Source organism: Onychomys torridus, chromosome 14 (assembly GCF_903995425.1).
Source record: "Onychomys torridus chromosome 14, mOncTor1.1, whole genome shotgun sequence".
NCBI classification, from domain to species: Eukaryota; Metazoa; Chordata; class Mammalia; order Rodentia; family Cricetidae; genus Onychomys; species Onychomys torridus.
The window spans coordinates 80,017,863-80,043,879 of record NC_050456.1 but is presented as its reverse complement, the minus strand read 5'-3'; the positions used below and the strand labels follow the sequence as shown (position 1 = coordinate 80,043,879).

General features: G+C 53.6%; 1 protein-coding gene across 1 annotated transcript; it reads right to left on the bottom strand.

Annotated features, from left to right (window-relative positions):
- Nucleotides 1-451: 451 nt before the first annotated feature.
- Nucleotides 452-22,083, bottom strand: Adss1 (adenylosuccinate synthase 1). Its single transcript, XM_036205753.1, has 13 exons — nucleotides 21,776-22,083; nucleotides 13,167-13,269; nucleotides 9,329-9,391; nucleotides 8,852-8,902; nucleotides 8,442-8,508; nucleotides 7,316-7,423; nucleotides 7,108-7,189; nucleotides 6,793-6,919; nucleotides 6,140-6,294; nucleotides 5,132-5,256; nucleotides 3,320-3,417; nucleotides 1,849-1,998; nucleotides 452-842 (listed from the first exon to the last, which is right to left on the bottom strand). The coding sequence occupies exons 1-13, from the start codon at nucleotides 21,965-21,967 to the stop codon at nucleotides 790-792; spliced, it is 1,374 nt and encodes a 457-aa protein (XP_036061646.1). The 5' UTR covers nucleotides 21,968-22,083; the 3' UTR covers nucleotides 452-789.
- Nucleotides 22,084-26,017: the final 3,934 nt, after the last annotated feature.

Below are 26,017 nucleotides of genomic sequence, written 5' to 3'. Positions count from 1 at the left end.
AGGTGCTGTCTGGACTGCTCTGTCCCTGGAGGCAGGAAAGACTGTTATTCCTGGATTCCTGGCAGCTCTGGAGTGTAGTTCTCAGATGGTTAGTTCTGGGAAACATAATATCCCAGGTCTGTCTTTCCTGGGCTTGCTGCGTTTTATTTTCTGAGCAAGCACAACACTGTAGCTCCATGACACCAAAATGTAGGAGTCTAGCTGTTAGGACACCTTGGTCATAACACCCTGAAAGTCCTTTTCTCACACCCTGGGAAATGAGCTCCTCCTGCTTTGGTGTACATACGTCCTCAGTAAGTTGCACTTTGTGCAATCCTGGCTCTGACTGCTTCTGATTTGGGTCTCACAGACCCTATGCTGGTGGCATACAGCTCCTGGGAGTGGCATCAAGGTCTTTGGGAAGGGTTGCCATTAGTGATTAAAAGTGGTAAGGACAAAGTCAAGACAGGTGTAATGACCTCTCAGTGGCTCCTGGGTATGTGTTTATTATGACATGGCTCCAACTGAACACATACCGTTGACAATCAGTCATTGAAGGCCTCTGTTTGAACACTTGGGCTCATTTTAGAAGCATATTTTAAAAGGTATACACAGTGCTTCTTTTACACACTTAAAATAACTGGAGAATTCAGTGGGTTAAGCTGAAGACGTACATAGAAAAATAAAAGTATGGGAAATGGTTTCAGATTGTCTTTTTGAAGGCATTGGCTGTACCGCTTAGGATCTTGGCTGCAGCTGCTCACCCACGGTGGTGCGCTGTGGTGTGGCCTGCTGGCTTCTGCTTGGCTTCTAAAACAGCTGGATCATGGACTCTCTGGACTTCCCAACGCCGACCCATTTGACTGAAAGGGCAACCAAGTGCATAATGGAGAGAGAATGAACAAAAATGCTTCCTGGGCTTGGGGAGAAGGCTCTGTTGGTCGTGCTTCCTTGTAAGCACGAGAGCCTGAGTTGATCCCAAAAGCCCAAGCCTGGTGGCATACCCTTGTAATCCCAACACTGAGGAGGTAGAGATGGAGCCCTGGGGCTCACTGGCCAGCCAGTCTAGCCTGCTCACTGAGAAATACTTAGACCAGTGAGAAATACTAAGAGGTAGCCAGCACTCCTGGTTCCTGAGGCTGTCCTCTGCACACATGCACACACAGGTTACAAAATGTCCCTAACACTACATCTTGTGCTTTTCAGTCCCCTGGCAAAGGGGCTGTTTGTTCACCAAATGGAGTATTTTTTTTCCATGAACAGAATTCAAATTTTATTTATTTTTTCAAGGAATACTCTTAAAGTAATTTTTAGATTTTAAAAAATCTTATAAGTGTTTTTGGCTACATGCATGTATATGTACCATGTACAAGCCTGGTACCCACAGAGGTCAGAAGAAAACATAGACTCCCTTGGAACTGGAGTTACAGATGGTTATGAGCTACCATGTGGGTACTGAGAACAAACCCTGGTTCACACAAGAGCAACAAGGCTCTTAACTGCTGAGCCACCTTTCCTGCCCCAGAAGGGGAGTATTTTAAACTGTATTGTGGGCCCTATAATGGGCCATTCACCCACAGGCATCAGAAAGCAGCACCCTATCCTGTCCTTCTCTGGGGGACAGAGTAACCACAGTCACAGGGCAGGTACATCCTGCCTGCTTCTTTGCACCCTGAACTATACCCTAGGCAGGGTCACTGGGCCCCAACCTGCCTGGAGCTGTGGAAGTGCCCCCCCCCAGATGGTACCTGTTCCCACCTCCACCTCTTCCTGTCTTCTCCATTCATGTGGTTACTACCTGGGGGTTCTTATTTCTCACCAGGCCTTGTGTTGGGATACAGGCCACTTGGGGCATCCAATGGTACCCACCTGCCACACCCAAGTGATTCTCCACAAACCGCACATAGCTCTGGGCCTGCGGGGGAAGGTCGTCCCACTTTCTGGCACCGGTGGTATCTGCTTTCCATCCAGGCAGCGTTTCATACTCTACCTCCACCTTCTGCAGTATTTCCTGGTTAGCTGGGGTGGGAGAGAGTGGGGTCAGAAGGGTCCCATAGGCTGTCCTACTTCTGGGGATGGCTGTCTTCTGACCTAGTGACTCGGCAGGCAGGAAGCTGCCCTGCTGGCTTTTCAGCATTGGGCAGTGAACAGGGGTGGTAGTGGGGCTCAAACATTGGCTGCGCCCCTTCGAGCCAGGAAGCATGGCCAGTTCTGAGACACTGGCTAACTGATCTGCCGAGTGTCCACAGAATGTCAGTGGAGGAACTCTGAGGCACAACTGGAAATTATAAGACTAGAATCCCGAAGTCAAGGTCTCCTTAAAGATTCATGAATCTCTTCTTGCCTGGGGCTCCCCCCTCTCCCCGCCAGCTCCGTGCTGGGGCACCACGGCTCACAGTAGATGCATCATTCCTTGGTAATGGACTCTTCTGGATAGGCAGCTTCCTATAAGGGTTCTCAAGGCTCAGAGCCAGACAGTGTCTTACCTGGTATATTACCACAGAGCCCAAAGTCACCAGTAGGAATCTATCAACTTGAAGGTCAGAGGACCTGGCTTCAAGGATGCACAAGGCTCCCCCAGCTAAGGGGTGCTACTGAGTCTAGGGCTTACTGGGGGATGACAGGTAAGAGGAGTTTGACTACAATGCTCTGCAAGGAGGGAGTCTCAGCTGATAAGATGTGCCTCTGACCTGAGGCTGAGAGCCATATTCCAGATGCACAAGAAACTAAAAGCCAGAAAAAGTGCTTAAGAAAAGTGTGTTTAACAAGGGACAGGACACATGGGTGCAGAAGCCAAGCCAGATCCTTAGATGCCACCCAGGGATGAGGATCCAGCTCAGGGGCTACACTCCTGTTAGCATAGGTGAGGCCCTGAGTTCCAGCCCCCGCACTAAGAAATGACCAACGAAAAGAGATCCACCCACAGGGTCTCTGATCTGAAATGCGCTATGTTTTTATAGAGATCTGTGTTTTCAGAGCAGCTCATGACTCCCGACTTTCCGGGCTGTTCATCTCCCCGGAGGGTGGGGGGGGCTTTTAGAGGCTGGTGAGGGACCCCAGGAAGCTGGGGTGAGTGGCAGGGTGGGCTCTCAACTGCCTTCCAGCCCCGCCCAAGACATTTCCAAGCCACCAGAAGGCCTGGAGTTGCCCAGAGATGGGCCAGGCCTAACCAAGAAACTGAGGGACGAAAGCCAGGCAGCTGCCAGTCTTTGGAGACAAGCAGTGGTCCTAACTTAGAGTCCGAGCCCCTCCCCTAGTCACCTAAAAATTAGTGCATGTCTTTTCTAATGCTCAAGAAGTGTCCTGAATGGCCAGGAAAACTCAGACTCATCTTACATACCGGGGAAATAAGGAATCCTCTTCCCGTTGAGCTTGTAGGAGATGCCAACTTTTACCTCACTCAGAACATCCAAGATGTCCAGCTTGGTCAAGGCCAGCCTGCATCCAAAACAAGATAGAGACAGAACAGAGAGATAGCGCACCGCCATTGCTTCTGTCCGGGTTTTCCCACCCCTTCCTCCTGTTGTTTGCACTGAACACAGAAAAGATCACGTGATTCCCCCCAAAAATACTGTCACTGAATGGGCTGGAGCATGGGACACCTGCCTCTGGGCCTGAGTCCTGAATCTGCCATCCATCACCCTCAGCTGGAGCATTCCTGAAATCTGGGCTTTTTCTCTTGCCAGTGGCTGCCACCTCTGCCTGGGGGTCCTGCTGTGTGTTCCCTGTAGCAGAGGGCATGTGGGGCCTAGTGCTATGGTCATGGTGCCCACTTTTCCAGGATGGACCTGCTTGAGCATCGCTCCAGAGCTGGGACCGGTACAATATGGCTGTGGCCTTCCTTGGCCTTCCTCAAAACTGCCTTGTCCTGAAGGCCCCCCCTCCTCCCCCTCCTCCCCCGCCTTTTTTTCTCTCTCTCCTTTCCAAACAGGCTTCACAGATAATCTCACCTGGCTGTGCCTGCTCAGGCAGGATGTGAGTTGCAGACCCTTGCCACCCTGCATCTACTTCACAAGACCTCAGACACTCAACAGCCACACAGTTTACTTCTAGCTACCTATCAGCTCTGTTTGCACCCAGGAAGGCTCTGGTTAAGTCTTTCCAAAGCCAGCATAGACTTTCCAGTGCTGGTGGGGAAGCCTTGGCCCCCTTTCAGAGCTGGAGAAGGGGCAGGGAAGCCAACAACCTACAACACCTCCTTCTGTCCCAGGAAAAGGTCCTGAGCAATCGGACCTGCAGAGGCCCCCTGTGGTCTACCCTGTGCTCCCTGACACTCCTGAAGAAAACTGTGAGAGCATCCTTGGGGGCTTTCCCTTGCAGGCTCACAAAGGTGGCGGGGACGCCTGGAAAGCCGCTGCTGCTGCTGGAGGAACTTACCCAACCTTGACCCCACCTCTGCCTCCTGGCTGTGGGAGGGTCCTTCATAGGGAGCCTTTCTTATTGGGGTTCTGTATCCACAGGACTGTTAAGTCAGCTCCCAGTGGCACATGGGAGCTGTGGGGCTGGTCTGTCTCCCTGCTCTGCTAGAGGCATCCAGAGCCCTGCCTGCCTGTCTGCTTCTCCAACCCAGGCTTGTCCCTCCTCCCAGCTCCTCAGGGTTCCTCCGGTGGGATGAATCTTCTAGAAATGACAAGTCCTTCTGGCTTATAAACTACTCCTGTACTTTGTAGCATGTCCCCAAGCCCTGCAGGCAAAGCCTGTAGCCATGTTTGGGGGTACATGCTACGGAATGAATGCCAGGACACCTAACACCTCCACATCCTCCCAAACATGCCCTTCTTTGAAGCCTGCTCTGCTCAGGCCCTGGTCCTCAGCTCAGGATCACCCTCACCTTGCACTTGGTCCCACACTGTGCTGAGCACCCGGCCAGCTCCACACTAACTCTCACATGACCATCACAGTGATGTGGGATTGGTCGTATGGAAGAGTGTCCCTGTTCTGGCTTTGCCTCACACCTATGGCCTCTATGTTACTCCCTGGTTGGCCTTGCTTGGGGGTGGGGCTTGGTTGGATGGAAAGACTCCATACAGATGTTGGGGTCCCAGCCCCTGAGATGAGTTCCACTTGCCCTGTGGGCATTGGGATCAGAGAAGATCCCTATGTGATGTAGCTTTGATGACACCTTGGTGCCAGTGTACAGAGGGCTGCTTACGCAGTGAAGCCATTGACCATGTGAGCGTATCTTAGGATCATCAGGTCCAGCCATCCGCAGCGTCTCTTCCTGCCTGTGGTCACCCCCCACTCATGGCCACGGTTCTGTAGCAGATCTCCAATTTCCTATGTGGAAATAAAGGACTGTCTGTGCCCGGCACGTTGGGCTCTGGCCAGGACAGGTGTGGTGTGTGCCCACTTGTCTCCTGTGCTCCTGGCTTCCTCTCCATCTTCCTTGCAGCTGAGGCAGACACAGGGCCTTGCTCCCCAGTTTGGCTCTGAGGAGGCAGCACTTTTTCCAGAACACCCCAGAAGCCCAGCCTGTTTGTGGGGCCACAGGCAGCTCACCTCCCTTCCTCTTGTCTTAGTGAGGGCAAATGAGGGTGGGGCCTTGTCCTGCAACTCAGGGCAGAAAGCAGGATTTGTCCCCACCCTGAAAATATCCCCTCCTCAGGCTCTCTCAAACACCTGCCTTTCCTGGGACAAGAGCTGTGACTCATCCAAATCAGGTGTCAGGGAAGGAAAGCCAGGAAGGTTCTGAGGCCTCAGCGGCTCCCAGAAATGCTCCAAGGCTAGAGAGCTAGAGACAGGGCACTGCTTTTAGCCTCAATTCTAAGTTAGTGCTGAGGGATTCCCCCTTGTAGGCCTCACACACTTGATGGAGAAATGGAGTTACAGACAGACGGACGGACGGACAGACAGACAGACAGACACACACACACACACACACACACACACACACACACACACGCGTGCGTACACACACACACACACACACACACACACACACACACACACACCTTTTGTGAACTGTGTTGCTGATGGTGTTGGAACAGACTGTCCTTCAAAGCCTCTAACACCCTCACCTCTGAGCCTGTGCTGTAAAAAAATCCCACTGGGACCCTGGGACATGGAGAATTGTTCAGTAGGGTCCCCTCAGCATGTCTGCAGCTCCACCTGACACCATGTAACCCCAAATATCCCACCCAATCTCTGTGCTGGAACTCACATTGATCTGCTCCGTGGGGAAGGCCCCAATGCCCACACGGGTGGTGTAGGCCTTTACCACACCATACACATCACCTATGTTCTGAGGTGGGATGCCCAGGCCTGTGCACACGCCGCCCACGGTGCAGTTGGAGGAAGTCACAAAGGGGTAGGTCCCTGCAGGACAGAATAGTCAGTGGCTACCCATCACCCTTTGCAGAACCCAGGGCCCAAGGTGCCTTCTTAGCAAAGGGCAGTTGGATTCCCTCTTTGGGAATCACCAGAGCCACCAGTGAGGGCCTATCTGGGACAGTGGCCTACACAGGGTGCTGTATGGCTCACAGAGGAGCCTGTACTGAGGTGGCCTGGCCTCCCCAACAATGAGGGCAGTAGATTGGTATGCCTTGAGCCTGGGGACATGAGGTCCCTGGCCTTGCAAGGCTCTCTTGTCCCACTTCTGGCCTCTCAACCTCATCTTAGTTCAGCCTTTGATGCTCCCTTATCTGGCTGAAGTTAGGCAAACAGGACAATGGGCTCATTGTGGTAGATATGGACAGCATTGTGGCCTTGGAAGGTGGCCTGTGTCACTAAACTGTTCCATGAGATTTTATAGTCCCCGGCAGACACAAAAGGCCCTATCTCCCTCAGAATGGAGCTGCCTGGTGGAGAACTCACCAAAATCAATGTCAAGAAGGGCTGCGTTGGCACCTTCCACCAGGATCTTCTTGGGGGGCCCATGGAGTGCCTCATACATGAAGTAGACACCATCTCGAACCATGGGTCTGATCCGCTCAGCAAAGCCCTGAGAGGACCATGCAACCACATGAGGCTGCAGAGGGACAGGGTTCACACAGCCCACAGAAACTGACAGCTGGCAATAGTGCCTGTCTGGGACTTCTGTGCTCGGTGGCAGCTCCCTTGCCACACAGGGGAGGTCTGCCCCACCCCCATGAACTCCCCCAGTGCCTGGTCCAGTGTTGGCCAGTTTACCTTGAGCCTTTTGAGTTGACCTTCCACATCTATTTCCAGGGTGGGGAACATGGACTGGTGCTGGTGGGCCAGGTTCTTGAATCTGTGCAGGCAACCCTCACTGTGACCCTCCAAGGGCCCACACTGGACCCGGGGGCTCTGTTTCCATCATGTCCCCACCACCTTTCTGTGTCTTTCCCCTGGGCCGTGAGAAGGTGGGCAGACCTACCTGGAGGAAAACTCATCAAAATCTGACAGGAGGTCGCAGATGCGGAGGCCTGTCCGGGCAGCTTTGGAAGAGTAAGTTGGTCCAATTCCCTTCTTGGTGGTGCCAATGCTGAAAGATGTGGAGTGGGTGCTGCTGAGGAGCTCTGCTGAGCCCACCCACCCCGGCTTCCGGCAGACTCAGGGTCCACCTCATGAATCAAGGCCAGAAGGAGACCACCGAACAGCAGCAGTGGGGTCTGGGAACTCAGCTACTGTAAAGACACCTGGACAGGTTAAGTACACAGCACCACGGGGCAAGGCAGGTGAGGAGAGCGTTCTGGGTTCCCCTGTCTACCTCTAAGCAGATGCATTTGTGCTCCAGCTGCCCTCCTGCTCAGCAGCAAGAACACGGTAGGAGTGTTGGTGCTATACACCTATCCCTGAGGTCTGCACAGGCGACCCCAAGTCACATACTGCTGCCACCTATGGCTTGTTCTGTGTGTTCATGTGAGAGTGTATATGTATGTGACTGCATGGGCACTGTGTGAATGTACCTATGCAAGTGCAAGTATGCATGTGTGAGTGTGAATGTGTACCTGCATATGTGCAGGCACATGCGTACCCATGTGTCATGTGCACATGCAGATACACACAAGTGCTCCTGTGCACAACTGTATAAGCAAATGTGCCTTGACATGTATGCGAGCTTTGTGTGCCTGTGCAGTGTGTGTGTGGCTGTTGACTGCTTCCCACATGCCTCCCTGGCATATCTGGAGTTTTAACAAACATTTCTGAATGGGCAAAAGTGCAAACCTCACATGGGAAAGAGCAGGAATTGGGTGCCGGGGTGGTTGTTGGCCAAGCAGGGGCAGTCGGGCCATGCCAATGTTTTTCATGTTTCCCTGAGGGATGTGTACACGGTTGGGGAGGTGCAGCTGTGGCAGGAGACAGCAATGGCAGCCAACCAAGTCAGCGTGTGAGCCCAAGGCTGGATTACCCTGCCGTTCTTGTAGGTTTTATTTTCAAGGGACCCTAAGTTTGCTGATGATGGCCCCCTCTCCTGCTCAGACAAGACCTGCACCCGGGGCCACCAGCATGCAGAACTGAAGTCCCCAGGAACAGGAAGAACGGTAGCATGAGGAACTTACTTCTTCCCTTCTTGTGCTTGACGCTGAACTTCCTGCAGCCCATCCACTGCCTGGTGGAAGTCAAACACTGTCGCCAGCAGCCAGCACACGGGCAGGATAGGAACAGAGGAGAAGTGTGTGAGGGACCTCACTTTCTGAATGGTATCAGGAGAAGGGTCAGCAGGTCCCTGGCTGGGAGCAGATACTGGGTGGGCTTCCTGAGTCCCAGTCTCCACAAAGGAGGGGTAACCAAGTATGACCCTGGCTTTGACCAGATCCTACCTTGAGGCTCATTAAAAAGAGTAAGCTCAGCAGTATATGGGACCAGGCAGGCCCTCCGGGGTCTCCTGAGCTCTGTATCATGGAGGGGCAAGGCTTCTGGGTAGAGGGAGCAAGAAGGGGCCATCCCCAGAGCCTCATGGGAACCTTACCGAGGTGGGCCCGGTCAGAGATGATGAGCCGTTTCTCCCAGTCCTTCAGACCTGTGGGGATATGGCAGAGACCACAGGTGTGTGCAGTCCCAGGTAACAAGGGCCGTCCTCCCCAGTACTGGTGGCTTAAGTGTGTGCCCAGGTTCCAAAGGACCACATGCATTGCACAGCATCCACAGCCCTGCCCTGGCACTGGCTCATTACTGAGGTTTCTGGACTCCAAACCCCAAAGACAGCACACCCATGCTAGAGCTCCTGCTTCAGCCTTATTCCTGCATGGCCAGCACATTGAAACTCCAGGGGCTGGAGATGCCAAAGCAGCGGCCAACAGGAGCAGTTTGGGAGACTCTGGGTTGCCAAGCTGCTGCTCCTTGGTGGGGACTCTGCTCTCCACTCTCCAGAGCTAGCATGTAGTGAGCAGCCTAGAACCTCACAGGCCATGGGCCTGTGCGTGGGGCGAGGACACAGATGACCTACCTTTCTTCTCGTTCTTCTCTGCCTCTTCAAACAAGCCTGGCAAGTGGATGACCACACCATTGCCTGCAACACAAGGGGTGGGATCACGTCCCACGTCTTGAACATTTGTTTCCAACGGTGTTGGCAGACAGCAGGGGCCAGAGGCTCAAGTGCCAGACCCAGGTGATGGATGAAAAAGGTCACTCCATCACACACAGCAGCAGTTACACTTGGGGACACTGGGCTTAGACACTGAGGACATGAGCCTTATGACCCACTTAGGTGAGGTCTTGAGGTGCCATGCTCCTGAAGACAGAAAGCAGAAGAGCAGCTTCTGGAACCCAGGGGAAGTGGCGGGGGCATAGTGTAGGTGTGGGGAATGGAGAGTTCTGCAGTCAGTGGTGTGATGGCCCCATATGCCTCTATCCTGGGTGTTCATCCAAAGGGGCTGAGCACTGAGCCTGTCCTGATGGTAGCAGCAGCTTGTTATAACTGAAAAATCTTGAAGGCTAGCAAGACTTCCGAAGGGTGAGTGGATGAATACCTATGAATGTCAGATGCTGGGATGTTTCTTAGTGCTAAGGAAAGTGGGATGTTAAGCCAGGAGGCCTGGAGGACCCTCAAATGCAAGCAAATAAAAGAGTGTCTAAGGAGGCTGTCCACCCAGCCCCCAGCTGGTGTGAGGCAAGGGCAGCTATGGAGGTGGTCCTGGTTAGTTTTACTGTCAACTTGACAAACTAGAGTCACCCAAGAAGAAACCTCGGTTGAAGAACTCCCTCGATCAGATTGGCCTGCAAACATGTCTATGGGACATTATCTTGCTTGCTAACTGATGTAAGAGGGCCTACCTAGCTCACTGTGGGTGATGCCACCCCTAAGCAGGTGGGCCTGGGCTGTATAGGAAAGTTAGCTGAGGCTGGGTGTGGTGGAACATGCCATTAATCACAGTGGTCTGGAGGAAGAGGCAGGCAGATCTCTATGAGTTGAGGCTAGCCTGGTCTACATAGCAAGACCCTGTCTCAATAAAGAAGAGGATGAGGATAAGGAAAGCAAGCAAAGAAAGAAAGAAAGAAAGAAAGAAAGAAAGAAAGAAAGAAAGAAAGAAAGAAAGTAAGCAGGGAGGGAGGGAGAAAGGGAAGGAAGGGAGAGAGGGAAGGAGGGAGAGAGAGAGAGAGAGAGAGAGAGAGAGAAAGAGAAGAGAAAGAGAGAGAAGCTGAGCATGAATGATCCAGAAAGTGAGAGATCCAGTGAACAGAGTTCCTCTATGGTTTTTGTTTCAGATCCTACTTAAGTTCCTGCCCTGACTTCCTTCAATGATAAACTGTGACCTGGAAATTAAGCCAAATAAACTCTTTCCTTCCCAAGTTGCTTTTAGTCAGAGTGCACTATCATAGCAACATAAAGCTAACAAGGATAGTGGCCATGTCTTCCATGTGGAGACCTGGTGACCATGGCAGACCAGAACAGAGGTGCTGTGCTGGGACCTGATGCCAAGATGATCGTTCAAAAACCAAAACCAGGAGACTCCTGCTCCAAGTCAGCCTAGCAAGAAGTACTCTCTCTAGCCCCAAGGAAGGAACCTAGATGCCACAGCCCGCTGCTCCTGCTGCTCCCACCCCACGTGTGCCTCCAGAGCTAGCATTCTCTGTCCAGCTCACCAGAACGCATTCTATTCTAAGGGGATGTGACTTTGTATCTGTTCAGTTAACCCCAGAACAACAGGTTAAAGCCCATTAGAAGCATGAAGTGCACTTGGGAGGCTGAGGCAGGTGGATCATGAGTTTGGGACCAGTCTTGGTTACATGTCTCAAAATTCCAAATCAACCCAGCGCTCAGCATGAGGATAAGGAATTCAAGGCTTGACTTGGCATTGGAGCAAGTTCAAGACTGACTTGGGCTACAGAAACCCTGTCTTAAAAAGCAAAGCAAAGCAAGACAACACCACAGATCTAAGCTACCACCTAAATGACAATAATTAGCATCAATAGCAGGTCAGCCGACAGAGAGAACTTCTGAGTGACCAAAGCATTCTAATGTCCCGAAACATTCTGAAATCAACTATGGCAGCCTTGAAACTGTACCTTTACAGCGGACAATTAAAAATGGTTATTCTATTTTATTTTATATGTGTGGGTATTTTGCCTGCATATACATGAGCATGTCTGTGTACCATGAACATGTCTGGTGCCCATGGAGGCTGAAAAGAGGGTGTCAAGTATCCTGGAACTCAAGTTACAGATGGTTGTGAGCTGCTGTGTGGGTGCTGGGAATTGAACCTGGGTCTTCTGGAAGAACAGCTAGTGTTCTTAACTGTTGGGCCACCTCTTCAGCTCCTGCAGTGGATAAATTTTATAATGTGTAAATTATGATTCAATGAAGCAGTTCCATTTATTGAAATGATATAAAAATAAGAAAATAGGAACCATGGCATGGAGAAATGTGGACCCTAAAGTTTCCCAGAATCCTACCAGCACCCTGGCAGCTGTGCTTTATCATGGAAAAGCAAACATGGAATCTTCAGAGTTAGTCCACACAGCTAGAGACAGAGGCTCAGAGGGGGAAGGTGGCCTTGCTGAAGGCCACGTGACATGCCAGTATAGGGTCTGGGCTAAAGATTTCCAAGCAAGCAGAGACCACCATTACTCCCAAGGAGGAATCCTATGCCAGCCTCATGAGGTTGGCCATGGCATGGGCTTGGCAGAGGGAGGTGGGACACCAGTCCAAATCAGAGTGACTCAGAGATTACACAAAAGGTCACCCAAATGCCACAGTATCTTGAAATAACCCCACAGCAGAGACAAGGAGTGTCGCAAGCCGAGGGCCAACATAAGCTGGAGCTCTTGCTGAGTGGCTTCTCTGGGCGCCTTTGTGGTGACCATGGCACCTCTGTTCTTGAGTGAGCTCCCAGATAGCTGCCAGCCACTCTCCAGTTGTTGGTGCCCTGAGCTAGGCAGCACGTGTTCTGGGTCATGTGCATCTCCACGGTGTTGCCTTGTCCCACCAAGGAGGGTTCTGGAGGAAGCAGAACCAGGCTGGCAGGTTGTTTCCCGTGGCCTTCCCAAAGGATGGACAGCACCCCTGGCCCACTGCTCTACTCAGCACACAGGTAGACAGGCCAGCTCGGTAGCTGGGGTTCCTCACATCACCTCTCTCCTGGCTCTGCACTGGGAGGGCCAGAGACAGTGTGTACTCGAGGGAGGAGCTCTAAGAAGTCTGAGCTCTGACTCGACCCACCCCAGCCCTACCTTGCAGATTTCCTTCCTCTGCTCCTACACAATGGGCCAGACCTGTGCTATCCGCTGGCCATGGACAGGCAGTACCTCGCCTTTGCTTCCTGAGATGTGGGAGTCAGATAAGCCACAAGTATGTCAGTCAGAGCTACAAGAATGAGGGCAAAGGGGGCTGTGGGTGAGATAGAAGGGGGCCCTCTGCAGCACCAACTAGAGAGACCAAGGGCAGGGACGCCTCATCAGGCATCTGCAACAGCCAGGCAGCATCAGGAAATGTGCCCAGGCTCTTCCCAGGCCCATGTACTCTGAAGGCACAACTTTGCACACTCACTTCCACACATACAAATACACCCGTACACATGAACTTGAACACACACACACACACACACACACACACACACACACACACACACCATACTGCTCTGTGTGTTCCACAGAGCTTTCCTGCACCCTCTGACTCCTGGTGAGAGCAGGCTCTGAGGACAGTTTCTGGGTAGGGAGCTCCAGGTGAGCACACAGGGTAGGCAGGCCAAGGTCCAGCCCTGGGGTTTGTATGAGACTCCCCACACTCTCCAGACACACCGGGATCCTGGTTCGGGAAGTCAGGCTGAGGCTGGCGGGGTACTCACCAATGAACGACACGGCCTTGGTGTTGATGATGCCACTGGGTAGCAGGTGGAAGTCATACTCCTTGCCATCCACTACCACCGTGTGCCCAGCGTTGTTGCCCCCCTAGGAACAGAGATGCGAATGAGCGGCTGGGACCTGAGTGTTGAAGCTGATCCCACAGGGGCCTGCCTAGTACCCTAGCCTCACTCCGGAGCCATATCTCTCCCTACACGGTGCTTGAGGCCCCAGTGTTGGCCAGTGGTAGGGCTTGGGCAATACAGGTCAGTGGTCAGGGCTTTGGATTGAATTAGTGTCTGATTCTGGAGAGTCTCTGGCCTGGCCTGGTCCCAGGACTCAGTGCAGCCTTGGCAGGTGGACCTTGCTAAGCACCCCTCTCCACAAGGAAGTAATGAGGAATTGAGGATCAATTCCTATGGAAAACACAGACCCAGACCCCACAGCCCAGCTTGTTGCCCTCTTCAGCAGGGCCCTGTCCGGGGTACAAATGAAAGGAAAAGGTGGTTCCTAGGTCACCCTGTTCCAGGGAGGCTCCTTCTTTTTGGAATTCAAGCTGACAGGGTAGGCCAGCCGGGACAGGGCTTTCAGGGTGGTGAGAGAGCCCAACATCAAGGCTGGGCTTTGGGCTACAGCATCCTTCTTCCATTAGTCAGCCACCTGACCAGAAGCACCAGCTCCAAACCCTGGACACTGTGTCCTCAGGTTCCCAGAGACTCATGACATAGGCTGCTGATGGCATAGAAAAAATAGAGAGGCCCATGGTGGTGGGTCACCAAAGCTTTCTTACCTTTGACTGTGGTAGCCTGTCACTCACATGGGGTTGGGGGCAGGGCTGCTTAGCAGCAGGTCACTGCCCAGCAGGAACTTGTAGTCTGGGTGTGCTGGTGGGTGGGTGGGGGCAAGGCACAATGGGTAAGGCTGAAGCCATGAACAGGTGGAAGGGCCATACTACATGATGTCTGCAAATGGGCACACAGATTGGTATAGAGTGGCAGATTCAGTTCCCAAGATGATTTGATGTCCTCTAAGCCAGGCAGGCCCCTCATACCCTGCACGTGGTACTTCTAGAACAGTGGTTCTCAACCTTCCTAATGTTGTGACCCTTTAATGCAGTTCCTCATGTTGTGGTAACCCCCCAACCATACAATTATTTCATTGCTACTTCATAACTATAATTTGCTACTGTTATGAATCATAATGTAAATATCTGATATGCAGGATATCTGATATGTAACCCCAAAGGGGTTGCGACCCATAGGTTGGAAACAACTGTTCTAGATAAACCGCAGTCAGGCTTGCAAAGGCCAGTAGACTTAGGGACTGCAGTACCAAATTCCACCTGCAGACAGCACTGTGGTCCCCCTAATTGTGCAATGGGGCTCAGCACTTGTGTCTGGCCTCTAGTCAGTAAGGGTCAACCCTTACTGAGCTCGCTTCAGCCTAGGGACCCTGAAGCTCAGCTCCAGATCACCTCCCTGCCCCATCTCCCAGAAGACACACAGGCCAGGCACACGTCACTTTGTTTAGCTGGCTGATAGAGTGAAGCGGTTTCAGCTCCCACACATCTTTCCCTCAGTGAAGGTTCACCTCCCTTTGTGACTACCTGTTATGCACAATGTGATGGACAGAGTCATGTCTACCAGGTCCTCTGCTGGGGCTGAGATCCTGTGTAAGGGGCTTTCCCTCCAAGGACCTCATTTTCCACACGTTTTAGGAGTAGGCCCCAGACCTGTATACCTAAGCTTCCTGTTCCTTGCTTGCCCTCTGTGAGACTTATGATCATGGAGATGACATCAGATGACACAGATGGGTCAACCCAAAGCCAACTTCAGGCACGGGTCCCAGGCACCCAACTGTTAGGAAGGTACACTGTGCAGTCTGTTCCGAAATCTCTGAAACACAATTCTGCTGGAGCTGTTTGCCATGTAAAGGGGACGAACCGTCTGGGAGGCTCCTCAGTTTAATGTGACTTGCCAGAGCTCCTGATCTTTGAGTGGCTCCAGGTACAAGATGGAAGCTCCTCAGGAAACCCGAAGTGCTTGGCAGTCTGGCCTTACAGGCTCTGTGAGCAGGTGATGGTGACACCAGACTGTCCATGGAGCAGGAGAAAATGGCATGGAGCCTGACAGATACGGTACTAGAAGTTGAACTGCAAGGGGAAGGGCGCAGAGGGGCTGCTGGGAAGAACAGAGGATTTGTGGCACAATCAGCTGGGCACATGTGCCTGTGTCCTTACCTGAGCTTGTGAGGTCGGACCATCAGAACTGGGACAGGCCCACAAGGGACCTTGGCAAGCCTTAGAGTTTGGGGACTCCAGCCATGTTCCACTTTGCCACAGCAGATGCAGAATTGCCACCACCCCCTTTCAGTTCCCAAAATATGTGAACACCCACAATGCTGTTTCCTGCCTGAGACATTCAAGATGGTCTCCAAGAAGAGATGGGGACACTGAGGTCCCAAGAGAAGACAAGCTTGCAACAGAGCCTAGAGTGATGTGCTTTTCTTGGGTTGGCAGGCCTCCAGGGACCGCAAGGTAGCCAACCTGCCTTCCACCATGGCTAGATCCAGGGAACCCAGACACCTTAGGCGGGATGCTCAGTCCCAACCTCTCTTTAAGTGTCCAGGGCCCTGTCAGCTGGCTTGAGAACACAGACAGCAAGCACCTGCCTGTCTGTGTTGGGGTAAACACTGGTGCCTAGGAACAGGCATGAGCATCATGGGCCAACAGATATCAGATGACCTCGGCGCCAGCGCCCACTGCAACACCCAGGCAGCAGGCACAGGCCATTGCTAAGGCACACACTATCCCAGGACACGGGGCTTCCAGCAATCCTATGGAGCCCAGGGTGACAGTTTCCCTTTTCCCATTGAGGTCTCAGACTGACAGGCTACCCAGGGACAGTTGATGGAGACGGAGACAAGACCTCCTATGCCTTCTTTGGCTTTACTAACCTTGTCCAGACATTCAATAAAATCTGGGCATGATGGGAGTCACCAACCCCTGAAAATGTGGGGGACATTCAGACCTGCCTGGCATAGAAGATTACACTTGGCTCCCATTTGGGAGGTGGGGTGAGGAGAAGCGAGGTCAGCTCTGTTTCTGAGGCCCAGCAGCCCCCTTACATGGGCAGGCTCTTGAGGACCCTGTGGAGATCTGCACAAGTGAGGAAACACCATTTGTACCACTTTCTGCTCCAGTTCTGGGGGATGGAGAGGTGTGTCAGCCTCAGACTGCTCTAGGGCATCTTAGAGCTCAGGATCTCACTGACCCCTCAATATGGGGAAGAGTCCAGCAGTGCCCAAGTGGGCACTAGCCAATGTATGCCAGGAATAACCCAAAGACCTGCTGTGGCCCTGCCCTACTGTGGGAGCCGTCTGCTTAGAATAACCACTGGTGCTGAACCCTAAGGAGGGCTTGTCAGAGTCAAGCTCTTTTTCAGACCCCCTTCCTGGAGGTCCACTGGAAGATGACCAGCTGCCGATGTTTGCAGGTGGATGCTAAGCACCTGGGTCCATCAGCAAGGGCAGCTCCTCTCCACTTACTGGGTAAATAGTGTGGAACAGTGAGTGTCCTTGGAGGCATGGTCACCCAAAGTACATCATGACACCTCTCATCACTGGCCAGCTAAGGGGAATGGCTACATGGACAGCTCAAAGCACAGACCTCAAGATATCTGTACCACAGGGGCTCAGATCAGGCTGCAAGCCCAGGATCAGGGGCATCAAGGAGCCTAGTGGGCACAGTAGCACTACTTGGTGCCTCCAGGCTCCTCCTAGGATTTTCTCCATAGCATAATGCTGAGGCCCCTGTGTATACTGAAATCCCCCTAGCTCCCTTTGACAGCCTGGCTGGTCACCCAGCACCCCCAGGTCCTGGTGTCCAAGAGTTTAAGACAAGAGACCTTTGTCTTGGGCAAAGAGGGACCAGCACCAGACTAGATTCTGTTCCAGATCGACTTGGTCCGGACCTCTGCTTTGCCCTACAGTTGTGACCCAATATCTCCAGAGTGAGGCTGGGAAGGGTTCTGGGTGCCGGTCCTGTAGGGGCATCCTCTGAATGGGCTGCATATGCAGTAGTTGTGGACATACACTGCAGAAACCAACTCTCATTTCCTCTGCCTACCCATACCTATCATGTAGGTGGAGAGTCTACTTACCCCCACAGCCCTGAGCTCCAACCTCAATGTCCAGAATGCTCTTCTCAGCCATCCATCTTGTGGACATCTGGACACAGCTCCTGACTATCCAGGGCCCTATCAGTGCACAGACCTGAGCTGAACAGAGGACCTCAACGTTGGATACAGCCAGCTGTGTCCTAGTATCTCCTTCCAGGACAGACCCAGGGCCCTTCTGGGCAGAGACCTGAAACAGACCTTCCTGCCTGGCTGGACCCCTCTATCCAGGAGACATGTGTGTGAACGCAGAGAACCGATAGCACATCTCTGAGGCCTTCTTTAGCCTTTCCTACTTCTGTGCTCTAGGCCAGAACCTGCAGGTCCTTGGACAGGGAGCTGTGGCCTTTGCCTTCCACCGGGGGTGCTCTGGGCTCCTGCCTTCCCAGCTCTTCTCAGTCCCTATTCTAGTCTAATATCCGCAGGCCCCAGGTAGGGTACTATGAGATGGCTGAGATAGTTAGGAGACCCCTGTCCTCCTCACGGACAGTAGAGAAGGGCTCTGTGTGACTGACATGTGCTAGTGTGTTGTGTGCCCAAGGGACAGGCTAAGGAACGGGTGTTTAGCTCCCAGGGCCTCTGCAGCACTGGGTTCTGGTTTACCTTAGCTCATCCCCAACTCTTCCAGCATCTGTAGGGGTTTCTCCACACCACAAGCTGTCCCAGTACCCATCTCCCCTCTGTCCACTCTGGCCTTGTATGGAACAGGTGCTAAGTGCCTGCAGGACTGAGCCTAGTTACTGACATGTTACAAGCTCCACAGTGTGGTCATTGTCCTGTTCCTGTCCATGCCTGCCAGAGCTCCTGCCCTGGTACCTGCCCTGTGCCAGAGGAGAGGGTTCCATAGATTTCTAACCTGCTGATGCCCCTCCCCTTATGGTCCACCTTCTAAGGGCCATGGGGGGAGGGGAGAGGGGGGGATGTCAAGGCCCTCACTTCCTTTCTAGATCTGCTCACAGACCTAGAGCTCACTTACTTCTTCCCTTGTAGGAGGAATAGATTTGGGCAAGAGTGTAAAGGTGATGTGGGGCTGTGTGACTCTGAGAGTCCTCTCCTGGAGATATTGTTTAGCCATCAAAGCCATCAGCAAGTAGAGCCATAGAGAGACCTGCTTCTGGAATCAACACCAGGCATTCCCAGCACAAAGCAGTGGCTTCTCTTACTGGCCAGAGGCCCCTGGAGCAGCCTAGATCCAAGGCTATACATTTCCCTTGCAGAGTAGACTGCAAGGCAGGTCCCGGCACAGAACTTCAGCTCTAAGAGTGCTACTCTGCTGGAGAAAACCGTGGGACTCAATGCCTGTGGTCACAGCCATGGCTGTGTACCACTGCTTGAGGCCAGCTTTTCCACAAGGGTGGCCTCAGCTGGACAGAAGTCTCAGACATGGGAACGGTATGTGGATTCATGGTGGAAACCAAGTAAGCCCCCAAAGCAGTACTGAGCATGACCAGATGACCGTGCCCTAGCACCCTGAGGGTTCTGACTCTCCAATCACATGGAAGGAGAGTTTTAAATACCAACAGGTCTGCACGGCAGCCTGGCAGTGCCAGGCAGGGTGCCACAAGTATCAGAGAAAGAGTATTTTGTGGATGAAGGAAAGAGCCTAGACGAGCAGTGGGATGCATCAGGAGATGGTGGCCAAGATGCCCACGAGGTAACACATACATTGGACTCATCTGAGGGAGCAGCTGGACACAGATGGACAGTCAGGCAGCAGAGGAGGGAACATGGAGGGCACAGAAAGGGGAAGCCTGGGCAGAGATGCCCGGGACTCCAAGGAAGAGGAAGAGAGAACAAATCCCCCAGCACAAGAGGCCACTGCTGGACTGGAGCTGCAATATGCCCTTGAGCAGGAGGTCAGAAGGACTTGCCTGGAAGGGGCTGAAGGGTGAAAGATGAGGGGGGAGCCAAGGGGGAGGACAATGCAGCCCCCAGCAGCCTCAGAGATTCAGGGTGGATGAAGGATGCTCTCAGCGTCAAGAGCAGGGGTGGGGCATGAACCATGTCAGAGCAGGGACCTAGAGACGAAGAAAAGAAGCAGGCAGGACCCAAGGTCAGAGGTGCTAGCTTGAGGGTGCGCCTGGGGGCTCAACATTGCCTTCTGCCCCAGAGACCCCAACTAATCAAGACGGCAAAGCAAGAAGGAAGGGCAGCTGTCGGGGCTGTGCCGACTCGGAGCCCAGCATAGGTGGAGAGCTGCGACAAGTGTCTGCCACCACAGAAAGGCGTGGAAGCTGGATTTGGAGGCTAGCCTGTCAGCATGGAGGGTTAACAGATTGCAGAGGCAAGGCCTGTGCCTGCCAGAGACCAGGGTATCCCTGGGATCACAACTGCCGCTTGGAACAGCAATGAGCCCAGGTGCTAGGCCAGGTCATTCTCCAGGAGCCCAAGGAACCAGTAGCCTAGCTGGCTGTAACCTTTGTAAGTAGCCAGCTTGCTATGGGGGGAACTTGACTTGCAATCTTGTTGTAGTCAGTGGGTCCAAGGCTTCATGCTGGCCCCTGGAACCTTCACTTGGTTCATGCACCCATCCAAAGTCAGAGGCAATTTGCCTAGACCCCCCACCCTGCCAGCCTCTGATCACATAGGGCTGGCCATGGGGACATAAGACCAGGGAAGATGTGGAGGCCAGTGGCAGACTAAAGGGGAGGGACAAGTGCAGGAAGCCAGGATCACCGAGTGCTTGCAGTGACCCATGGAAAAGGGACTGAAGTGCCTTCCAGAGGGCCTGAGTGGTGCCCTGATGGAATTCTGGCTTAGCTGCTTTCTCCATGGAGTCAGGGGAAGGCAGGTCTGTGCCATCATGGCGGCTTATGGTAAAGGCTATAAGGGACCCAAAGGGACAGTTAGTTTCATTCCACAACTCTGAGCCTCAGTTTCCCCACCTGTAAAGGAGCTCTATCAGAGGCTCCTGACCTGCAATGTAATTCATTAGAGACTGGAAAGGAGACATGTCTCAGCTCCCTTGTTCTCCAGGGGAACACCTGTTTGGATCTGCTGGGGAGTCAGCTAATGGGGAGAGAAGGCTTGTCTGAGTGGATGGTGTGGTCCAGCTGGCTCTCATCTCTGCCGGTCCTGACAGGTAATGGGGATCTAGGCCTGGCATGTTGGCCTAGGCATAGAGCAAGGAGGGACCATCCCCTCCAGAACTGTGTCCACAGCTGGAAGTAGATCCTGGGGCCATCAAGGCACACCACAGGGCTTCTCTGACAGGGCTGACCAGAGCCAGCACGTTGTATGGAGAGGCCGTAGGCACCACAGGAGCAAATGGCCCTAGGGAAGGGTGGGGGCTGGGACACTTTGGAGAGAGGGACTACAGAGAATGGGAGTATACATACACACAGCTGGGCAAAGCATGCATGGAGTAGGGGTTCAAGGCCTGTCCTTAGACCTGGAGACTTCAGGAGAGAGGGGTGGCTAGGACAAGAGAGTGGCCTATCTCCCCATTTTTGGGGAAACTTTCCAGAAATCCTCATCCCCAGCTGGGCAGATGTGGCCCAGAGAGCCAAGCTCTGCCTCCTGAGCCCACAAGCCTGAACTCCTGCTCTGAGTTCCTCGGGAACTCAGCAAGAAAGCCATAGAACCAGGTAGAAGGAACTCCAGCAGGTGTCCCACCTCCATTTAGGTCAGCAGCATTTCGGAAGTGTGGTTCCAAACCCAATCATGACAGGATATGTTCCCTCAAACTGAGCCCTTGGTGCTAGGACTGACAGCCCTGAGGCAATGTAGTGGCAGGGGCAGTGTGGCACCACCAGGAACCTAAGGAGACCAGGCTACTAGCCAAAGGAGAGTACCCACCCACTGTCCAGAGTCAGTCAGAACAAATGTGAGTGCTCAGAGCAGTTTGCAGCTGGCCAAGAGCACAAAGCCTGTCTAGGGCCTTCTCAGAGCACTACCAGCCACTAGGTCACCCTGCCTGGAAATCTGTGGCTCCTCCTTTTCCTATGTTAACCAGGGCCCCTTTGAACTCTGCTTCAGGCACCTGCCCCTGCCCTTCAGCTGGGTGATAGCCTTATCCTGGCTGACTCAACAGGGCCACCCCCAGCCCAGAAAGCAGCTCATAGCCATTGCCATGTCTTAGGGGACCTTGACTCACCCCAGTGGGGCTCTCCCCACCAGAGGGCCCACCGTCACTGCCCTGGAACGCCCTACCCCTGAAGATCCCATGTCCCCTACTCAGCAACTTATATTTTTAGCTCAGGCCCCTGCTATTGCCCTGGGGAGGGGTTGGGTGGGTGGGAGCACAAGAGCTTTGTGTGAGAGGGTGTGTGTGTGGGAAGGAAGGGTTTAGTGGGGAAGGGGAAGGTGCTCCTGGAGGGGAGGAATCCAAAAGGGCAGTGACCCACTCAGGGCACAGGAGGACAGGGTTCGTCTGGATCCCAGGGAAGGGGGGAGGCTCGCTGGGCGGGTTGGGGAAGGACTCGGCGCCTGGCCCGCACCTGGCAGCGGCTGACGATGTCGGCGTCCGTGGCCAGCAGGTCCACCACCTTGCCTTTGCCCTCGTCCCCCCACTGCGCGCCCAGCACCACGGTCACGCGGGAGCCTGTCGCCGCCGCCTCCTGCTGTAGCCGCCCCCGCTTGACTCCGCCCGCGCCGGGGGGCCGGTCGTTGGAGGCTCGGGTCCCCGACATGCTGGCTTAGCCCGTCCGCTGCGCTGGGCCACAGGAGAGCCCGCCGCCGCCAGCGCTCTCGCACCATTAAATGCGGCCGCCTAGAGCTGGGGGCGGGCCGGGGGCGGGTCCTGCGCGTGCGGTGACGCGCCTCGGTGACCTGCGGCCACACTCCCCGCCCCTGCCGCTGTCGTAGTAGGTGGCGCGCACTTAGGGCGCCGACGCCCCGACACAATTCGGGCAAGCAATGACCCAGAGCATCCAGGGACGCGAGGTGGGTCGAGTGCTGTGTGACCTGGACACTACCTTTGCCCCTGGCTTGCCAGGACTAGGGTTTGGGATTGCAGGAACTGCGAAGGTCTTTCACCGGGCGAGAGACTGTTAGCAAGGGCAGAACTACAAATGTGTCCTTGCCGCTAACCTGGAGGATCTCTGCCCGCGGGATCTCCTGCTGTCCGGTGGTAAACCTCAAGGCCATGACTGGGCGCTGGTCTCCTGAGGGCCGCCCAGAAAGACACCTTAGCTGAGCACAGCCTCTCTCCACCGGGCCACATAGTCTCACCCCTCCGGGCCCAGGACATGCTGTGGAGGTGCCATGCAGCTCTGGACTCCAGTACCAAGTGTAAGATGAAGCACCCCCAACCACCCTGGTCAGAGCAACTTCAGAGACACAGGAGCAGAACAGGGTTCAGGTTTCCAAGAGACTCACACCAGACTTCAGTGGCAACGGCCTCTGCCACTCCTGAGCGCCCACCTGGGTGCACTGCTATGTCCTGCTCTAGCCCAAGTCAGTCTAGGCTGGAAACAGGGGCAAAGGAAGGTTCTGCGGCAGGGAAGACTGCCCCACCCCCTGGTGGGGGCGGTCATAGTGCGTCCAGAGTGTGCTGACTGACTCCTGGACAGGTTCATAGGACGGTCAGGCTCCTTGTAGTCCTGGGGCCAGTTCCCAGGCCTGTCACAAGACCAGGGAGACTTGACACACCCTCTGAGGGCCTGACCCCCACCCCCCAGCTTGGGGGGAGAGGCTGTTCCCAGCCAGCCTCAGCCACACTGCTGCTACCTCCCTTCTACCTCCCTGGCTGTGCAGGTCACTGTAATCTGTGTCTCTCGGTTTCACATGGGGACATAGACACTTGCCCTCCTTCTGTTGCTGTCAGGGACTTGAGTCTGGACACTACCTCCGGAAGAGAGCTGCAGCCTTTATTGGCAGATCACAGATCCTTGCCTACCTCATTCAGTGTTGCTGTGGTGGGATAGATATAGAGTTAGTGGTTCAAGCCAAGCCCCCCTGAGAAGTGGCTGGGGCAGGCAGGAATGAATACCCGAGAAGGGCTGATGCATGTCAAATGGAGCGGGCAGAGACAGCTGGTGCAGGAATGGAGTGGGGGTGCACAAGAGAGGACAGGGGTCATAGGAGGCGGGGTGTGGAGCACAGCAGTTTCTGAGGAGGGAGGGAGGAGGGAGGCTAGCAGAATGATGCAAGGGTTAATGAGTTTTGAGTCCAGGTGAGAGAGATTATGAATTAAGAATGCCTGTGTTGAAGCAGGGCTGTGGTGGCACATGCCTGAAATCCCAGCACTCAGGAGGCAGAGGCAGGAGGATCTCTGGGAGTTCAAGGCCAGCCTGGTCTACATACAGAGCAAGTCCTAGGACAGCCAGGACTACACAGAGAAACCCTGTCTTGAGAGAGAGAGAGAGAGAGAGAGAGAGAGAGAGAGAGAGAGAGAGCACCAGCCCATGCTGAACAGTCCCTTCAGTCCCTGTCTTGCCCTTGCCCTCCGGGAGGTTGTTGCAAGCCTGAAAGGGTACTGGCTCCCTTTCCTGGGGTTCTGGGTGAGAGGCATGGGTTGGGGCTCAGAGGGATCTACTATGGGGGCTTAGATGGGTCCTGGGGCACTGACTCTCCTAAGCCTGGGACTATAAATAGCCAAGGGCCCAGAGAGGGGGAAGGCTTTTCTAAAAATAGCTTCACTCAAGCTCAACAGCTGGGGCCCTGACAGTCACAAGGCTCAGCCGGAATTAGCACTCCCACCCCCTCATCAAGCCCGTTCCAGGGTGGTGGGCAGCGCAGCAGTCACTAAGTTTGAGGAGTTCTGGCTTTGCAGCTCTGTGACCTCAGACAAGTGGCTTCAACAATGTTTTGCATGGCCTTAGGGAGAGGGTGTGTAGGCACAGCATCACCTATCGTTCCCTCTGGGTTAGCACGAGACCATGCCACACAGACACCTATAGCCAATGCACCTGAACTGGCACCCTGAGCCGCCAGGTGCCAGGTGCTTCATAGCTGCCACAGGGGGCTTCTTCCGCATCTGTTCGCCACTAGGCTGACTTGCAGCGAGCAGTGGGGAAGGCAGGCCGGGGGAGCAGCTGTCTCCAGGTCAGTGAAATGCTGGCCTCACTTGAGGCTTCTGCAGATTTGGCTGATGGGGTAGGCATTCTACCCAGAAGCCAACAATGCAAAACTCAGTTTTACTTTAACATCTGGGAGCTCCAGAGTGAGAAGGCAGAGTTAAGCTGCTTAGAAACAATAACCCAAGGGGCTGCAAGATGGTTTGTATAGTAAAGGCACTTGCTACCAAACCTGGCAACCTGAGTTCCACCCACTGGATTCACATGGTAGGAAAAAACAATTCTCCAAGATTGTCCTCTGATCTCCACATGTATGTTGTGACAAACACCCCACCCCCATAGTTAATAAAGATTAAAAATATCCCTGGTGGAATAAGGTAGCAGCTTTGGAAAAGTCTTTACAAAGTTAAACATGAACTCAGCCTGCAGCCCAGGTGTGTGTGTGCAGCAGAGATGAAAACAGTCCACCCCAGGCCAGCATGCCGTGCTGCTCTTTGTGCATTTGCATGCCCTCACCCGAAATGACTCCCATGCAGAGGCAGTTGAATGGAAAAAAGAAACACAATCCAGCCACATCACAGAATGTGACTCAACCATGAGATGTAAAACTCTGCTCCCACAAACTTCAAGAACAACTGGAAGCAGCCAGTCACAGAAGGAAATGTGTTCCATGCTTCCATTTATATGACATGCTTAGAATGGGCCAATCCAGCGAGAGCCAGATGGCAGGGGCAGGGCCGGAATAGTAGATGCTCATGGGTATGAAGGAATTCTGGGGTAATGGAAAACTTTGATCATAGATTTTATTTTAATTTAATTTAATTTTTTTTTTGTTTATTTATTTTTTTTTTGAGACAGGGTTTCTCTGTGTATCCCTGACTGTCCTGGAACTCACTCTATAGGCCAGGCTGGCCTCAAACTCACAGAAATCAGCCTGCCTCTGATTCCCCTCCCCCCCATCCCCCTGCAGTGTGGGATTAAAGTTGTGAGCCACCATGCCTGGCCTGATCATGGATTTTTTAAAAATATTTTATGTGTATGAGTGTTTTGTCTGCATGTATGTCTGTGTACCATGTGCATGACATGTCTGTTGCCCACAGAAGCCAGAAGAGAACATCAGATTCCCTAGACTAGAGTTATAGATGGGCATTAGCTGCCATGAGGGTACTGGGAAAGCAACCTGAGTCCTCTGTAAGAGCAACCAGTGTGCTTAACTGCTGAGCCATCTTTTTAGCCCCTTTGATCATAATTGCTGACCTTCATACAGCCTTTAGATTGACAAAAGAGGTTTGCAGTGGGTTGGGGATTTAGCTCAGTGGTAAAGAAAGCAAGCAAACGGTGTGAGGTTTGCGGTATGCAAATTAGCCATCTCGCCACGGTAGCTGGGAGCTGCTTACCACTTGCCTTGTCTGGTCTTAGTTCTCACCACCACCTCCCCAGAGCTCAAGGACCTCAGCAGATGCCTGGTGAGTGGCTGAGTCTGTTTAAATGAAGCAAGGGAGGGCTACAGCTGACTATCGGGAGCCCAGGCGTGGCTGCACTGTGTGACCTTCCTATGAATCTGGGAACAGGGTCCCAGATAGTACTTAGGGATACTCTGCGCTGGCTGAGGGGCAGACAACCCAGCAGCTTCCAGAGGGCTGGGCCAGGCCAGCCAGCAGGTGCCTGATCACGGGTAGTGACATGAGCCCCAACATTGCCTCCATGCCCCAGGTCCCTACT